The sequence below is a fragment of the Penaeus vannamei genome, chromosome 6 (assembly GCF_042767895.1).
Source record: "Penaeus vannamei isolate JL-2024 chromosome 6, ASM4276789v1, whole genome shotgun sequence".
In the NCBI taxonomy this organism is placed as follows: domain Eukaryota; kingdom Metazoa; phylum Arthropoda; class Malacostraca; order Decapoda; family Penaeidae; genus Penaeus; species Penaeus vannamei.
In genome coordinates, this window is record NC_091554.1 from 43,379,150 (window position 1) to 43,396,649 (window position 17,500).

General features: G+C 46.7%; 1 protein-coding gene across 1 annotated transcript in view; it reads left to right on the forward strand.

Moving 5' to 3' along the window:
* Nucleotides 1-1,030: 1,030 nt before the first annotated feature.
* The window catches only part of LOC113810444 (innexin inx2), a 34,977-nt gene continuing 18,507 nt past the window's right edge, over nt 1,031-17,500 (forward strand). The window contains exons 1-2 of the mRNA XM_070123040.1: nt 1,031-1,857; nt 9,282-9,467. Coding sequence (XP_069979141.1) covers nt 1,328-1,857; nt 9,282-9,467 — 716 coding nt within the window. The 5' untranslated portion in view covers nt 1,031-1,327. The remainder of the gene's footprint in view (nt 1,858-9,281; nt 9,468-17,500) is intronic.

Below are 17,500 nucleotides of genomic sequence, written 5' to 3' on the forward strand. Positions count from 1 at the left end.
GGGGGGTCTGAAATGCTATCCGCAGTAGGCTTATGTTAGCGTGTAAACAAGCACCGCTTCTCGTCTGCTTGAAGATTACTTAAACTGGATTAGTGAGCTATTTAGACATTGGTTCGCTTGCACTCAAAGGTATCACGTGACAAGAATGCAACAACTACACTCTGAATTACAGTTCGTATTTCGCTTTTGCTTTATAAATCGAATCGAATGATTGTGTAGGTCACTTTCTCCCAGCGCACCCCCATTTCCCTCTGCCATCCCCCCCCCCCCCCCACACACACACACCTCTCCCAAGCCTTCTCTTTGGGGGGTGTTGCTGCCTAAACGCATTTACATTTTTTTATATTTTATATTTAGCGTATATCCCTGCACAGTTAAAAACACAAATGACGCATACTTATTTTAAAGACTACCAACGATTCGACGCAAATAACCTTGGCCGAAAAAATAAGGCAACTAACGAAGATTTTTAAATACGTACAAAGGAGCGGAAACAGCGGTCGCGCTGTAGGCCTACGTGACGCATGTATACCCAAGCATATGGGAAACCGAGTGCGATCTTTACAAAATTACTGTTGCCATATGCGCAGTTTGTTGCTAAGTTATCAAGTAATAATACTAACAAGTCAATGTCAGAGCGTGACTCACGCATGTAGTGGAATCCTGGTGTAAGAGCATTCAGTTGTCAGTCAGTAAGATTTTTTTGCTGAGATTCTAACGCACTGAGAAATTTGCATTGCTAATAATACATCCTTATTTTCATGATGAATTATTTCCTTCTCTCCGTTTTTCAGTTTCTTTTTGTCCTGAACTTTAAATTGGGATTCCTCGTGTCGTCGCGTTTCCGTGTATGTTTGATCAAGTTAATTAGAAAAAATATCCATGCTGACTGCAGTACCCATAACTTACGAGTATCATATAATTAGTCAATTCACAAAACAGCGAATCCGTGAATTAAAACCGATAACGAGAAGGGATAGAGTGTGGCGCTGTCGTTGGCGTTAATACTAGTTGGCAGCCGGAGTGGAGTAGTTTGTGTTTCGTCAGCTGTAGGACCCGAGTTACCCGAGGCTCGCAGTGGCTCGCGAACTGTTGGACGGGGAGGGTGGACTTGCTCGCCATCCTGACTTCATGTGGACTCGCAGTTAGGTTTCTCTAACTCGGGAGCTTCTTTCCGGTTAAGAGGTTGAGTGAAGTTCCCCGTCGAATTATCTCAACTAGTGGAATATAGAGATCCGGACAGTGGATTCTCGGACGCGTGTGAATGACGTTTCCATCAGTGCTTTGTGCTTGAAAGTCGGTAACCTACACGCATTAGGCCGCCATCATGTTGAAGTACGTAGCAGCGGCAAAGATCTTAAAGAAACACAATGCTCAGGTGGACAATGCAGTGTTTCACTTGCATTACCGAGTGACATTTGTGGTGTTCCTCATATCCAGTGCCTTAGTCACGGCGCGTGAGTACATAGGCAATCCTATCCAGTGCATTTCGAAAGCAGTGCCAGGCAATGTCCTCAACACCTTTTGCTTCATCATGTCCACCTTCAGCGTGCCGAGGCACTGGGACGCGCCCCTCGGCGACGGCGTGGCATACCCGGGCGTGGGCAGTCACGACGACGAGGATGAGATCAAATACCACGCTTACTACCAGTGGGTGCCTTTCGTCCTAGTACTCCAGGCGATCATGTTTTACATCCCGAGGTACCTTTGGAAAAACATGGAAGGCGGGCTCTTCACCACCATCCTTGCTGGCCTCGACAAACTCACGCTTGATGACAGCCAGAGGCACAAGAAGCACAAGATCTTGTCGCAGTACATGATCAAGCACCTCCACATGCACATGAACTGGGCTATAAGGTAAAGCAGGGTGACTACTTATAAATTGATAATTTTTTAATGTTGCATATCGTTAATATATTGATTGTAGAAGGAAATGCATGTATATTTTCCCTTTGGAAGGGAATTCCGCATGTCTGTAGTTGGCTCTGATTGATTTGAATTAATTATACGAGGCATCTATTCACCACCACAAACCAGGTGAGGAGTATAACCTTTCGACAGTTATAATGGCAAGCAACCCAGAAAGGGGAAGGAGAAATGGCATACGAGAATGGTATAATTTCAACAATATAATGAGCGGGATTCGACAACCGCTCAGTGTTGGGATTCGGTCACGTAGACAGCCACAGTGATCGTTGTCAAGGTAGTTGAGGGTTTTTATGCATAAGAATCGTACGTCTTGTACTGTCTTGTTCACCGTAGTAGATAATAAACCACCAGCATAAGGGATCAACGCTAAAACCAGGAGAATGAGTTGCATTTACCAGAGAGACAGGGTTTGCGGTTACGCCTCGAGGAATCTACGGCGTCGAAACCCTAACCTGAACGCGGCTTTGTCATTGACCGGCATTTTTTAGTCGCAGGATTCCAGCTCAACCACTACGGCTGATGTAATATTAGCAACGTAAAAAAAGAAGTTTGCAGGATCAATGAACGCTGAAGAAAAGGCCAAACACGAGAACGCCGGAAGCAGTAATGGCAAGATGATCTGGACACTTGGTTATTTGGTGTTGTCAAGACGCTTTGGAATGAAAGGGTTGTCGGGGATGGTAATAATTATTTCTCCTTTTGCTGCTTCCACGACGGCAAGCCCGCCAAGTCTCCGAATCATTTCGGATTTTGCCATCGCGCGGTCTGGATCAGTTATTTGAAATATTCTGTTTATTTATAGTATTTTACTGAGAGGCCTTCAAATGCAGTCCTGGTAAGGAGGACCACGGCTAGTAAGCGACGTGTGTAACCTGTGTAGTTGGAAATGCTGCATAATTGAAGGGATCTTGGAGACGGCTTCATAATAGCGATGTTTAAGTGTCATTATTCCGAAACCAAGGCGAGGTAGTCATGTTCTACAAAACTTTTACGTATTTTGATGTTGTGAAGGCGTTGTTTTGTAACAAGCTAAAGCGAACCTGATTTATCTTGTTACGCCAGTGGAGAAATCTTGTCAAGTTAGTGTTAAATTGCATAAATTTTCAGAACTACTTGATGTCGCCGCTGTCCAAGAGGAGCAACGTTTTGGTCATGAAATGATGTATAGTTGTTGCATTTATATTATGGAACTGACTACGAGTACGACAGAAAAGCCCCAGATTGGTGTCCTGCGCATGCGTGGCGAAACAAACAAGATGGCGGCGTTTCAACACGAGATGATAAAACTCATTTAGTTTATGTTAGGTTCGTGCTTATCACCTGGTAATAACGTTGGTAAGTGCATATACATTTCTGTGCCGTACGGCTAACCGCGAGAAATCGGGTATGGCTGACGTACGCGTAACACCGACCTTGTATTACATTAGTTGCTGCTTGGATGTATAAGCTTTCTGTATTTTATAGATGCATTCTATCGAACTTAGTTCTGAATACAGTCGCGAGTTGCAGATCTCATATGACCACACTTAGGAAGGATATATTTCCTACTAGACAGAAGAAACCTCGGATGCACACACCCTCACATTCACGCTCTCTCCCTCTCCCCCCTTTTCTCTTCTCCCCCCATTCACACTTACTCAAAGGCGCTCTTGGAGATAGAGAGAAACCGTTAATTTGTTTTTGAAAACTCGCATACATTTAGTTGGAGATCCACTGGTTTCTAGAATATGAATGATAGTTAAGTACTAAACACATTTAAAATTTCTAAGATTGAGACATTAGATTATAATGTATCGTATTTGAATTATCGCCTAACAATTTAGAACAGGGATGTTTGCCTACATCTGTTTCCCAGGTTAGTTTCGTTATCTCAGGACTAGTTTGCTTTCCATAGTAACCAGTGGAGTGGCTGTGGGGAGGGGGGGGGGGCGGGGGGATTTATCACCGCCCAAATTTCGGATGGAAGACTGGGCACATACACACTCTTTCTCTTTCTCTTTCTCTTTCTCTTCTCATTCTCACTCTTCCCCCTCTCTCTCTTTCTCTCTCTCTCTCTCTCTCTCTCTCTCTCGCTCTCTCTCTCTCTCTCTCTCTCTCTCTCTCATTTACCCTCAGTCTCTCTCTCTCCCCTCCCTCCCTCCCTCCCACTCTCTCTCTCCCATCCCCTCTCCCTCCCCCTCTCTCTCTCTCTCTCTCTCCCCTCCCTCTCTCCCTCTGTTCCTCCCTCCCTCCCTCCCTACCTCCCTCCCTCTCCTCCTCTCCCTCTCTCCCTCCCCCCCCGCAAACGACGCCAATATATAATAAAAAAAAAAGATACCAAGAAATATAGGAGGCCCTTACGAGTAATAATAAAAAAAAAAAAAATAGCGGGGCCCCACGAGTGATCTAACCGCCGTTTCCACAGATGCCTAATTACACTTCTGTCAACAACCCGGGTTATATAAGTCATAGGCCTTTTTGTGAGCTTATTATTTATACCAGGAGAGCCAGCCACACTTGTAGCCCCTCCCCCTTAGCCAATAAGACTGGCGGAACCTACCGCACTATCAGTAGGTCCTTCATTTATTAGACCCAATGGTCGCTTGGTCGGACTCTCGAGGTAGAGGAGGGTAAATCTGCTCAAACTTTTATCTTTATTTCAATTTTAGTATCTTAAAATAATTATTTAGAAGCTGGGGGGACACTTGTACTAGCCTACCCCGTTTTCTGGGTTTCATGGATTTAGCCGACTATTTTCGCATGTCGAGAGCCTTATCGTTATCTTGTTCTTAGGAATATCTATTTACTTAGACCAAGGTAGAATTGACCAGAAAGTTCCCCTTGGAGATAAACTTGTGATAGGCCTAGATTCGAAAACCGCCAGTGGCTCGGGTGAGGCGTCTGTCTACTTCACTCAGGGATGAAGCCACATATCCTTATCTTTTTCATATTTTCTTTTTCTTTGTTCTCAGTTATACTTTTCTCCCTTTCTCTCTTTTTTTAATCGCTGCATTATCTCCCTTTTTCACCCACACACTCCCTTTATCCTCTCTTCTCATCGCTATCAACCTCATTGAAGCTCTTTACAACATGCAGGCCTATGCGTATGTGTAGCAGCATCCCATACCGCCACGGTGACCTCCACAGTGGTACATCTGGGCAAGACGATCACCAGGTGGCCGGGATGCGAACTCTGGTCACTCTCACAATGAGTCAGGCGTGCGGTAGCCTTGGTCACGCTGGTACGCTTGTATGTGGATTAGCTTTTATATTTTACTTGTTGGCTCTTTCTGTCGTTTCCTCTTTAATTCTGTCGTTCTCTCTTTCGCTCCCCCTCTCCCTCTTTTTCTCCCCCTCCGTCTTTCTCTCCCCCTCTCCCTCTTTCTCTCCCTCTCTATCTACCCCCTCCCCATCTCCCTTTCTCTCTCTCCCCTCCCCATCTCCCTTTCTCTCTCCCCCCTCCCCTCCCCATCTCCCTTTCTCTCTCTCCCCCACCCCATCTCCCCTTTCTCTCCCCTCCCCACCCCATCTTCCTTTCTCTCCCCTCCCCACTGTTCCCATCTCCCTTTCTCTCTCCCCCCTCCCCACCCCATCTCCCTTTCTCTCCCCTCCCCACCCCATCTCCCTTTCTCTCCCTTCCCCACCCCCATCTCCCTTTCTCTCCCCTCCCACACCCCATCTCCCTTTCTCTCCCCTCCCCACACCCATCCCTTTCTCTCCCCTCCCCACCCCATCTCCCTCCCTCTCCTTCCTCTCCCTTCCCCTCTCTCTCCCTCCCCCTCTCCTTCCCTCTCTTCCCCTCCCCCTCCTCCTTCCCTCTCTTCCCCTCCCCCTCTCCTTCCCTCTCCTTCCCTCCTCCCCCTCTCCCTTCCCTCTCTTCCCTCCCCCTCTCCTTCCCCTCTCTTCCCCTCCCCCTCTCCTTCCCTCTCTTCCCCTCCCCCTCTCCTTCCCTCTCTTCCCCTCCCCCTCTCCTTCCCTCTCTTCCCCTCCCCCTCTCTCTCTCCTATATATATGTATATATTACTATCCCGCAACGTTACTCCCGAACACCGGGATCTCAAAGCCTCAGCTGATTATGAAAATAAAAGTTTTATCCGTACACTTCCTGGATGTAGTTGTATCAGTGTCTTAGGAGACCTGTCCGGGCGTTGGCCAGGGACCGGTTGTGGCGGCGGTGAGTAGGCCGCTTGGACATCGCACTGTCTTGGCTCCTGGCCACCGCGGGGACAGCCTGCAGTGAGGGAGAGCGAGAGGGACGTCAAGGACGAACTATGACGGAGGGAAGAGAGGTGGATTTTTTTTTTCTTTATTTTTTTTAGATGTTGCGAGGAGTTGAGGGTATTCCTGTTAGGTTTTCGAGTTGAGGTGTAAACATATGATTCTGGTAATGGGTATTTAAAAATAGAAGGGGGAAGGGAACAGAACAGGTGGAGGTGTGATGCAAGGAAGCTGTGTTTAGGTCGGGGAGGACAGCGGCGCGTTAGAATGTGCTCTGTCACGACATAAGCCGCACATGTTCCCCTCCGTTTTTTTGCGCGTGTTCGTTTCTCGTATTCTAAAACAAATTGATAAAAATACAGTCCTTGCGTACGTTCCCTGAATTTGAACGACCGCCGAACAAGGTTCCAAGTTGTGAATTGTTCTCGGATTTATTAATTCTTCTCCGCTTCGAATCCTGAGTTTATCCGATTGATTTCTCGTCGCTCGCCTCCGGTCGGACAAGGCATGCAAAATAGCCCCGTGTAATTCACCCGGGAGAGCTGGGACTACGTTTGCTTCTTGTAATTTTCCGTCTCTTTGTTGTTTTTCTGGAGAGAGGGACTTTCCATGCGACTCAGTGACGTGTGTGTTGTTTGCGTCGTCCTCTTGTACTAAAAGGGGAAGTATCACCACCTGAGCGGCGTTGAAATCTCTCCTAATTTCCATTCTTTCCGGAACCTTGTTATTGTCTCATCGGGTTGTCATGGTTAATGCATATTATTCCTTCTGCTAGGTTGCGAAATGGGCGGTTTGTCCGAAATTGGTGGTTTGTCCGATCGGCTTGTTATGATGACCCAAATGGCACTTATGGAATGGGAGGACGGGGTTTGCGGTATGTATAGGTTAGATATAACGTGTACAATAGTATCGGAATGTAGGCCGGTTTTGTGGACTGGTTTGTACAATATTGGAAGTGTTGGAGTGTAGTCCCAGATTGTTAGCGTCGTGAGAATGTATTCCTATCCCAGGTCGTATTTTCTCTGCCTTCCCCTTCTCGTCTCTCTCCCTTCCTCCTTCACACTACCTCTCCCTTCCTCCTTCACACTACCTCTCCATCTCATCCTCTCCCTTCATCTCTCCTTTTCCCTTTTCCTCCATCTCTCCCTCTCCTTTTTCCTTCTCCTCCATCTCCCTCTCCTTTTCCCTTCTTCCTCCATCTCGCCCTCTCTCCTTTTCCCTTTTCCTCCATCTCGCCCTCTCTCTTTTCCCTTTTCCCTTTTCCTCCCTCTCCCTTCCCCTTTTCTGTTTTTCTCCCTTCCTCCCTTTTCCCTTTTCCCTTTTCTTCCCTCTCCTTTTCCCTTTTCTTCCCTCTCCTTTTCCCTTTTCTTCCCTCTTTCCTTTTCCCTTTTCCTCCCTCTCCCTTTTCCCTTTTCCTCCCTCTCCTTTTCCCTTTTCCTCCCTCTCCTTTTCCTTTTTCCCTTTTCTTCTCCTCCCTCTCCTTTTCCCTTCTTCCTCCATCTCTCCCTCTCCTTTTCTCTTTTCCTCCATCTCTCCCTCTCCTTTTCTCTTTTCCTCCATCTCTCCCTTTCCTTTTCTCTTTTCCTCCATCTCTACCTCTCCTTTTCTCTTTTCCTCCATCTCTCCCTCTCCTTTTCTCTTTTCCTCCATCTCTCCCTCTCTTTTTCTCCTTTCCTCTCTCCCTCTCCTTTTCCCCTTTTCCCCCTTTTTCCCTCTGTCCCTCCGCTCTTGTCTTTCTCCGTTCACCCACCCACTCGCACTCTACTCCACTTTCCTCTTCTTTCCCCATATTTATCTCCTGCATCTTGACATCACCTCCAAAGAGAAAGAGGGGGAAGAAGAGGAGGTTCTTATTTCACTTCGAACGCTGTAAAATTGAGAGCAAAGAGGGGGGAGGGGAGGGGAGGGGTAGAGCTGCCAGTTCTAGATGACGACACATGAACTACCTAATTACAGCGTGTCAGCTTTGATTAGTCCCTCAGTCACGCAGTTTGGGATGGTGTCCGTTTGTTCCTGGTGTATTGTGCTAGTTTTTGGGTGTCTAGCGCGGGTATTTTTAATTTTTTTCCGTTTTTTTTTCCTTTTTCTCCATAACCGTTTCTTTGATTCGTGTCCCTTCGAAGTTTCGTGTGTTTTCTCTTGTGTAAATGGAGTGTTGGATGTATTGAAATATCAGCTGACAGGCCTTTTGAAGCAGGCGTGCTTTCCTTGCGAAATTTTGGGTATGGTTAGAATACTAGTTGGGGAGGTTCTAGGCTAGTCGGGGACGGGGAGGGAAGTTCTAGGCTAGTCAGGGATGGAGAATGGGGTTTGTGCTGTCGGTGTTGTTGTTTCTACAGCTGAGCGAAGTAGTAAAAGGAAAGCTGTTACCGTGCAGTAGTCTTGGTTGTTATGATAACGAGTTACCATTTTTTAAAATAATTTCTGGCGAAGGTTTGGTACCAAGATCCAGCTGTATCATTACAGATTTTCGAGATAACATGTTTTTAGATCTTATACTTTTTACTTCTTAGCTTTATTTTTAGTTCACGATTGTTGCTCAGCTTCGAAGGATGATCCAGCAGCGTTAGGGAAGCAGGTGCGGCTGGCGGCAGGTAGCGCTGGCCGCAGGTGAGAGCCGCGGCGGACGCTATGTCAACACCGCCTGTATTTACTCCATCGGCCGGTGTGATTATAACCCATTCCCCGTTCCACTCGAAGGCAGACCTCGCGCCAGACTTTCTTCGAGGGTGAATTGCTATGCGGAGAGCGCGAGGCGGCGATCACATACCTCTGCAACGGCCTTTACTCGCGCCTCAAAAGCAGCGTTGTTCTTTTAAGGGAATGTTTACGGGGCCGACTTATAGGTTACATTGGCAAGGCAGATATCGCGTGTCGTTATGAATATTCTTTTAGGGCGCATTACGTGACGCCCATCGATATTGCGCTCTTTGATGGCGTGTTCTGGTTGGTGATGCGAGTTGTTTGGATTTACGGAAGGGCCTTTTAACGAGACGACTTGAACCCCTTGCCTTATAAATATCTCTATTTTATTTATTTATTTTTAGAATGTTATTGGTGGTACGATCATCAGCGGCGGTAGCATCTGTTGTGATCGCAATTAGTGGCGTTCTCATCGTTATATTTTCTTCACCTCCTTCCATTAACTCCGGCAGGTTCTTCCTGTGCGAGGCGCTGTGCCTGGTGGTGGTCGTCGGCAACATCTACTTCACCGACTTCTTCTTGGACGGCACCTTCATGACCTATGGCACTGAGGTCATCAACTTCCCCGACATGGACCCCGAGAACAGAGTTGACCCCATGACGCGCATCTTCCCCAGGGTCACCAAATGCACCTTCAGGTAAGTCGGACAGGGTCTTGACATTCATAGGCACGGCGCGTCGTGGGTATGGCTATGTGAAAACGTTCTGCGGAGGACGGAAAACAGCTGTGTACTAATGTGTTTCGCATGTGTGTTTGTGAATGGCCTGCGTGTGGATGGATGTGTTTGCGGGGCCGTAGCCTTCCGTAATCAGCTTTGGCGTTGACGTAAAGTGGCACATAAAGTGGGTATGGAGATAAATCACCCGGCTCTTTATGCCTCGATGCTCTGTTCAGCAGTACATCAGTGCCTCGCTCTGTCAGCTGCAACACCTTGACCAGTTTGTGCTGATCTGTGTCTGTTTGTGCGTGCGCTGGGTTTTAAGATTTCCTCCATCGCGGTCTTTCTGCCTCTTACGCTCTTTTCTGTATAATTATGTCGGTCTGTATGCTTAAGCTATTTCATTCTCCTTCTAATTTCCAGACTCCATAGATTCATCTCTAGATTCCTGTAAATTCCCTCCTCCTATTTCCAAGATTTTTTTATTCTCGAAATTGTGTGTGTGTGTGTGTGTGTGTGTGAATATAAGCGTAAGTGTTCAATATTTAACACTCATTCAGAGATTATTCAGAGCGCCGTGTGGCACCTGCTCAGGTTCCGATTAAGATTTCTCGCGAGTTGACACCGTAGTTCCACGTGATTGGATAAGTGCTCATTTATCAATGGAATTACGTCTAATCATTCGGTGCGTGGCGGAGAAAATATCAGTGTTTAGTAATGATGTCTGTCTGTCTGGCTGTCTACTGCCAGTCCCAGGGGTGGGAAAGCGAGTCTAGATAGGTCTTTTTGATTCATAAATTTTAGCAGTGATGGAATGTCACTTGACGTTGGAATCGATGAGAGACCAAACAAAAACCTTAAGGGATGCTTGTAGGTTTTATGTAGCCTTATTTTGATATGATGGGATGACCTTAAAACCATTAGAGAATCAGAACACAAACCAAGAGAACTGGTCTTTAATTTGACCGAAGAACTGGTCTATAAATAACATACGAAGGGAGAATAAAAGGGAGATTAGGACAGGATGGAGGGCCAAGCTCGACACACGTTTGTAACTGTGAAGAAGGCTGCGGGCTGTGCAGTGTGTACGCTGACTAGTTCTGATGCGAGAAAAAGTTGTTCTTGCATAGTGTGTATTCTTCTTCTTGCTAAACTTTTCATTCTGATTATTATTTTTTTTCCATTTTTTAAATTTTTGTCTTTTCGTGTTTTATCACTATTCGTCACCTTTCTTGTTTTCTCTTCTCCCTTTACTACTACTCCTCTTTCTCTTCCTCTTCCTCTTCTTATTCCTCCTCTTCTTATTCCTCCTCCTCCTCTTATTCCTCCTCCTTCTCTCTTCTTGATTTCTCCTCACGAGTGCTGTAAGGAATTGTGGTTTCATAACACACGTGTCCCAGTTAACCGTTTCAGGCAATATGCTAATGATTGTATAGTTTATATGGTTAGCAGCGAATAGGAAGACGTATGAATATTAACGTTATCGTTTAATATTCACCATCATGGTCATCCTTATTCCATTGTGCTAATATTAATCGGTATATCAGACGGAGGTAATTAACGATTCATGTAAAGGATTGTTGGTGAAAGAATAGGAGAGAGATACTATATATATAAGTGTATGTGTGTGTGTGTGTGTGTGTGTGTGTGTGTGTGTGTGTGTGTGTGTGTGTGTGTGTGTGTAAAAAACCTTGACCGTCACTTCACCCATTATTATTTTTTTTTCATTCTCTCCCTTCCCCATTATCACCCCCTCCCCCTCCCCCATTATCACCCCCTGACCCCTCTGCCGCGTGAAGTCGTGTTGCTGATACAGGTCAACTTCGCCACGACCCAGTCTTGCTTCACTGTTGGTCTGCAGGCCTGTGCAATTGTTTTGTGTGTGTGTGTGTGTGTGTGTGTGTGTGTGTGTGTGTGTGTGTGTGTGTGTGTGTGTGTTTTATATGTATTTGTGTGTATGCATATATTTGCGTGTGTATGTATATGTATGTGTCTGTATATGTGTGTGTGTGTACTTGTGTGTTTTGATAAGAATGCTTGTTTGTATGTCTATATATATATATATATATATATATATATATATATATATATATATATATATATATATATATATATATAATATATATATATATATATTTGTGTGTGTGTGTGTTTGTGTATTTGTGTGTATGTTAACTCGCAACTTGAAATCAAGGGTGTGTTGCAACCAGGCCTCCCAGACCCCGGATGACCTCTAGCAGACCCCCTCCCCCCTCCCCATATTGCTCCACCTTCCCCTCACCCCCAACCCCCCTCCTCCTTCCCCTCCTCCTCTCGCTACCACATCGTGTGCTTATGCAATGTCTTGGCTGATTTTTCGGAGAATTAAATTTTTCTGGATCCTACTTTTTTTTTCCTTTTTCCCCCGTTGTCTCTAAGGCCGTGGCGGCTGTCAATGGGGGAATTTTACCTTTTTATTATTTATTCCTATTATATACTATTTTTTTTAATTCGGATGTTAACTCGGGAATTAACTCTTCGTGTCATTGTTTTTGGGAAAAAAAAAATGTTTGCCTCTACCCTTGTCCCGTTTTGGTTCTTCATGCCCCATCCATTGCCGCGTTTGTGCCACGTTGCATGCACTTGCGTTTTTCTTGGGGAGTTGCATGATCACCTCGGCTCTTGCACAGTCCTCAACCCTCTGGCCTTTCGCTCTTCACATCCACTCTTCTCTCGCTTCTTTTCTTCGCTCTTCTCTCTCTCTTCGCTCTCTCTCCTTTTCGCTCTCTCTTTCTCGTCTTCCTTCGCTCTTCTCCTTTTCTCGCTCTCTCTCTTCTCGCTCTCGCTCTCTCTCTTTCGCTCTCTCTCTCTTTTCTCCGCTCTCTTCTCTCTTCGCTCTCTCTCGCCTTCTCTCTTTCTCGCTCTTCTCTCTTCTTTCGCTCTCTCTCTCTCTTCTCGCTCTCTCTTCTCTCTTTCTCGCTCTCTCCTCTCTTTCTCGCTCTCTCTCTCTTTCTCGCTCTCTCTCTCTCTTTTCGCCTTCTTCTCCTTTCGCTCTCTCTCTCTCTTTCGCTCTCTCTTCTCCTTCTTTCGCTCTCTCTCTCTCTCTTTCTCGCTCTCTCTCTCTTTCTCGCTCTCTCTCTCTCTCTTTCTCGCTCTCTCTTTTCTCTTTTCTCGCTCTCTCTTCTCTCTCTTTCTCGCTCTCTCTCTCTTCTTTCTCGCTCTCTTCTCTCTCTTTCTCGCTCTCTCCTTCTCGCTCTCGCCTCTCTCTCTCTTTCTCGCTCTCTCTCTCTCCTTTCTCGCTCTCTCTCCTTCTCGCTCTCGCTCTCTTCTTCGCTCTCTCTCTCTTTCTCGCTCTCTCTCTCTTTCTCGCTCTCTCTCTCTCTGCTCGCTCTCTCTCTCTTTCTTCTCGCTCTCTCTCTCTCTTTCTCGCTCTCTCTCTCTTTTCTCGCCTCTTCCTCGCTCCTTTCCTTCGCTCTCTCTCTCTTTCTCGCTCTCTTCTCTTTCTCGCTCTATTCTCTTTCTCGCTCTCTTCTCTTTCTCGCTCTCTTCTCTTTCTTGCTCTCTTCTCTTTCTCGCTCTCTTCGCTCTCTTCGCCTTCTTCGCTCTCTTTTCTCGCTCTCTTTCTCGCTCCTCTCTTTCTCGCTCTCTTCTCTCTTCTCTCTCTCTCTCTCTCTCTCTCTCTCTCTCTCTCTCTCTCTCTCTCTCTCTCCCTCTCCCTCTCTCCTCCCTCTCCCTCTCCCTCTCTCTCTCCTCTCTTCTCCCTCTCTCTCTCCCTCTCTCTCTCTCTCTCTCTCTCTCTCTCTCTCTCTCTCTCTCTCTCTCTCTCTCTCTCTCTCTCTCTCTCTCTCTCTCTCTCTCTCTCTCTCTCCTCTTTTTCTTTCTTTCTCCCCCGTTCTCTCTTTCTCTGTCTTCTCTCCCCTCCCCCTTTTCCTCTCCTTTTCTTAATGTTTTTGTTTTCGTTTGCTTTATCACACACACACACACACACACACACACACACACACACACACACACACACACACACACACACACACACACACACACACACACACACACACACCATTCACCATTCACCATTCACCATAGTCACACTTCTTTGCACAGATTTATTTTTACTTACGCCACCCCCTACCTTCGCCCCTTTTCCACCCCCCACCCCCACCTCACCCTCCCTCCCTCTCTCCCTCCCATATGCTGCGTCACCCTTCACCCTTACCACATATCTGCCTCCCTCCCCCTTTTTCGTAGCTTTCACCCTTCACCCTCACCTCGGCTTGCATCCTGTGTGTGTCTGTCTGTCTCTGTCTGTATCTGCGTCTGTGTGTATGCATGTATGTATGTGTATATGTATTGATGTGTGTGCACGTATGTATGTGTATATGTAATAATTAGTATGTGTATATGTATTAGTACGTGCATGTACGTATGTATATATGTATTAATGTGCGTGTATGTATGTTTGTGTATATGTATTAATGTGTGTGTGTGTTGGCTCGTATACGATGGTCGTGGTGGCTGATTTTTTACGTAAACCGATCTCTGGTTGTTTCTGCGTCATGGGCGTGGGCGGCCGGGAGACATGATAGATTTATGATGATGATTGATGGTCGTTGCTGGCGCCGCCGCCGCTACGGTTTTATCTAATGGGTTGTCAAAGTTATCGTTATTATAAGAAACAAGATATTACTGTTTGTTGCTATTGTTATGTGTATTTGTATTGGTATTATTGCCAGTATTGTCTCTTATTGTCATTGTTATTATTGATATTATTATCATTGATATAATTTATTATCGTTATTTGTATTATTGTCATTATTAGCACTTATTTATTATTATTAATATTATTAGTTTTAATTATTGTTATTAATAGTATTAGTATTTTTGTCATTGTTATTATTACTATTACTATTACTATTGATATTCCTAATATTATTACTATTACTATTATCATCATAATCATAGTCGAAGTAACCGTAGTACTTCGTCATAATCCGCGCATTCAGCCATAAAGCCCCAAGGGTCGTGCCGCGCCCTCGGCCAGTCCGTACCTGCGCCGTCCCATTATCCTCGTAAGTCGAGTCGTCTTTCACCGAATTTGCGTCACGAGTCGAACGTCGTTATTGACTTGGTTTCGTGTGCGTCCTCAGAGGAGGGAGAAGGGAGAGAGGGGGAGGAGGAGGAAAGGAGGGAGAGAGGGGGAGGAGGAGGGGGAAGGAAGGGGAGGGAGAGAGGGAGGAAGGGGAGGAGGAGGGAGAGACGGGAAGGAGGAGGGAGATAGGGAAGAGGAGGAGGAGGGGAAGAGGGAGAGAGGGGGAAGGAGGGAAGGGGAGAGAGGGGGAGGGGAGGAGGAAAGGAGGGGGGGAAAGAGTGAGGAGGAGGGAGGAAGGGGGAAGGGGAGGGAGAGAGGGAGGAAGGGGAAGGGGAGGGAGAGAGGAGAGAGAGGGGAGGAGGGAAGGAAGGAGAGAGGGAGGAGGGAGGGAGAGAGGGGGAGGGGGGAAGAGGAGGGAGAGAGGGGGAGGGAGGGGGAAGAGGAGGGGAGAGGGGAAGAGGAGGGAGAGAGGGTGGAGAGGGAAGGGGAGGGAGAGAGGGAGGAGGAGGGAGAGGAGAGAGAGAGAGGGAGGAGGAGGAAGAGGAGGGAGAGAGGGAGGAGGAAGGGGGGAGGAAGAGATAGAGAAGGAACAATTACAGTAATGACATAAATGATTTCAGGCCGGGAAATGTGCAATACCAGGGCGGGTTTGTAATTTTTTTTTCATCCCCCCCCTCCCCTCCCACCTTAATAAATGATTCATATTGGGCTAATCAACGGTTTATTTAAACGCTTTCACAACTGCCATCGTCTCCTAAGAGTGACATTACTTTCACTTTTCTCTCCGCATCTCCACTCCCCCCCCCCTCTCACCACCCCTCCATGTTAGAGGGGTGTGTGTGTGTGTGTGTGTGTGTGTGTGTGAGTGTGAGTGTGAGTGTGTGTGAGTGAGAAAGAGAGAGAAAGAAAGAAAGAAAGAAAAATGGGCGCCTCACTGTCCCGCGCCCATGACGATGAGGAGGGAAGGGGGGGGGAGTGGGAAGAAACGACATGCACAGGGAAATGCGATACGACAATTAGCGTCACAATAAGGTGATTCAAATCCGCTTTACGACCGAAATTATCTCATGAGACGGGGGTAGTTTGCCGGTCAGCGTGGAGCACAGGTGTCAGTTCCTTCTCTGAAGTTGACGCATTTTGTTTTTTATTTTCTTTCTCGTTTTGTCTTTCTCTTTCTTTCTAGCTCCCTCCCCTCTGCGTCTCCCCCTTCCCCTATTCCTCTCGTCAATACATTCGCATTCTCAAGTTTAGGAAACCGACATGTATGGGGAAAATGGCAACGTAATGAATCTCAAATAATCTTCGAATAGTCGTACACGAATAAAAACGATTGCCGAACGAGCGGTCGGTCTTCGTGGATCCGTGGAGTCGTTCGTGTGGAGAGACGCGGGTGACTGGCGGCGAACGAGCGGGCGGGTCTGTTTACAATGGCGTCACGAAACGGACAGAAATGAGGTTAATTTTTTTTTCTTTCTAGTCTTCGGGGGGAAATGCAGTGACATTTCGTTTCTGTTATTGCTTTTCATCTCGAGACCTTTTATACACGAATGCCGTCTTTGTGGGTTCTTGAAGAAATTCGTTTTATAGAGTAACAGGTGATCTCTTTACACAATGTCTGAGCGATATATCGGTATGCAGGTTTTATTGTAACGTGTTATAATGTGAAATGTTCTTTTAACTGTAGAGAATGTGAAGATATAGTTAGGTAACGCATTAGGAGATGAACTTTTACACGGTTGGAAACATGTACAAAGTTCACCATTACCATTTTAGCGTATCATGTTAGGGTCGATACAGAAAGAGATTTGAACGTCACAAAATTAGACGAATCCGTATTTAGATTTTCAAAAGAGAATAAGGAATCTGAAACTTGACGTAGCGGAGATAACGTGGATCTCAGAAAGCCACTTTATTTATTTATTAGCGAATCTCTTTTTTTTTTACGTAAACACCGGTCTCGAGTTACGGCGAAGAGGATAGGTAATGCGAGGAGGAACTTCAAGAAGATAGGAGTTGATCCGAGCGCCGAGAGAGCCCGCGGGAGATGGTGGTGGTGCCTCCTATCTGTGGCCGAGTGGGTGGAGAGGGAGGTGGGAGGGAAGTGGAGGAGGGAAGGGGAAGAGAGGGAGGAGGGGGGAAGGGCTAGGAAGAGTTAGGAAGAGGAAGAAGAGAGAGAGAGAGGGGGAAGAGGAGAGAAGGAAGAAGAGAGAGGGGAGGGAGGGGGAAGAAGAGAGAGAGGGAGGGAGGGGGAAGAGGAGAGAGAGGGAGGAGGGGAAGAGGAGAAGAGAGGGGAGGGGAGGGGTAGGAAGAAGAAGAGGAGGAGGAGGAAAGGAAGTAGTATTAGGAGGAGGAAGAAGAGGAAAGGGAGGGGGAAGGAGGAAGGTGGAAGAGGAGAGAGAGAGCGGAAGAGGAAGAGGAGGAGGAGGAAGTGAGGAAGAGAAGGAAAAAGAAAACAAGGAAAAGTAGGAGAAAAAAAACAAAGGAGAAAGAGGAGGAGGAGGAGGAGGAAGCAGCAGCAGCAGCAGCGGCGGCCGTGGTCACCCGCCTTCCTTGTTTGGACTTTGTTCGCACTCTTGGTAGTCCGCTGACGTTGGGGAACCTGCTTGTCCTTTCCTCTTTTGGGAAACGTTGCCCTCTTCCCGTCTCCTTGGGGCCGCTCCCTTGGCCGCTGTCTGTCTGTCTGTCTGGCTGGCTGGCGGTGTCTCCTTGCTGAAGGGACCTCCAGCTTTGTTCTCGTCAGTCTTTCTGTTGTTTTTTCTCTCTGTTCTGTCTGTCTCCTTCCTTGCTGAAGGAACTTTCAGCTTTGTTCTCGTTCGTGTGGTCGCTTTTCTGTGTTATCTGTGCTTGTCCGTTTTTTTTTTTTTTTTTTTTTTTTCTCTCTATACCTGTCTCTTGTCACTTTCTCTCTCTCTCTCTCTCTCTCTCTCTCTCTCTCTCTCTCTCT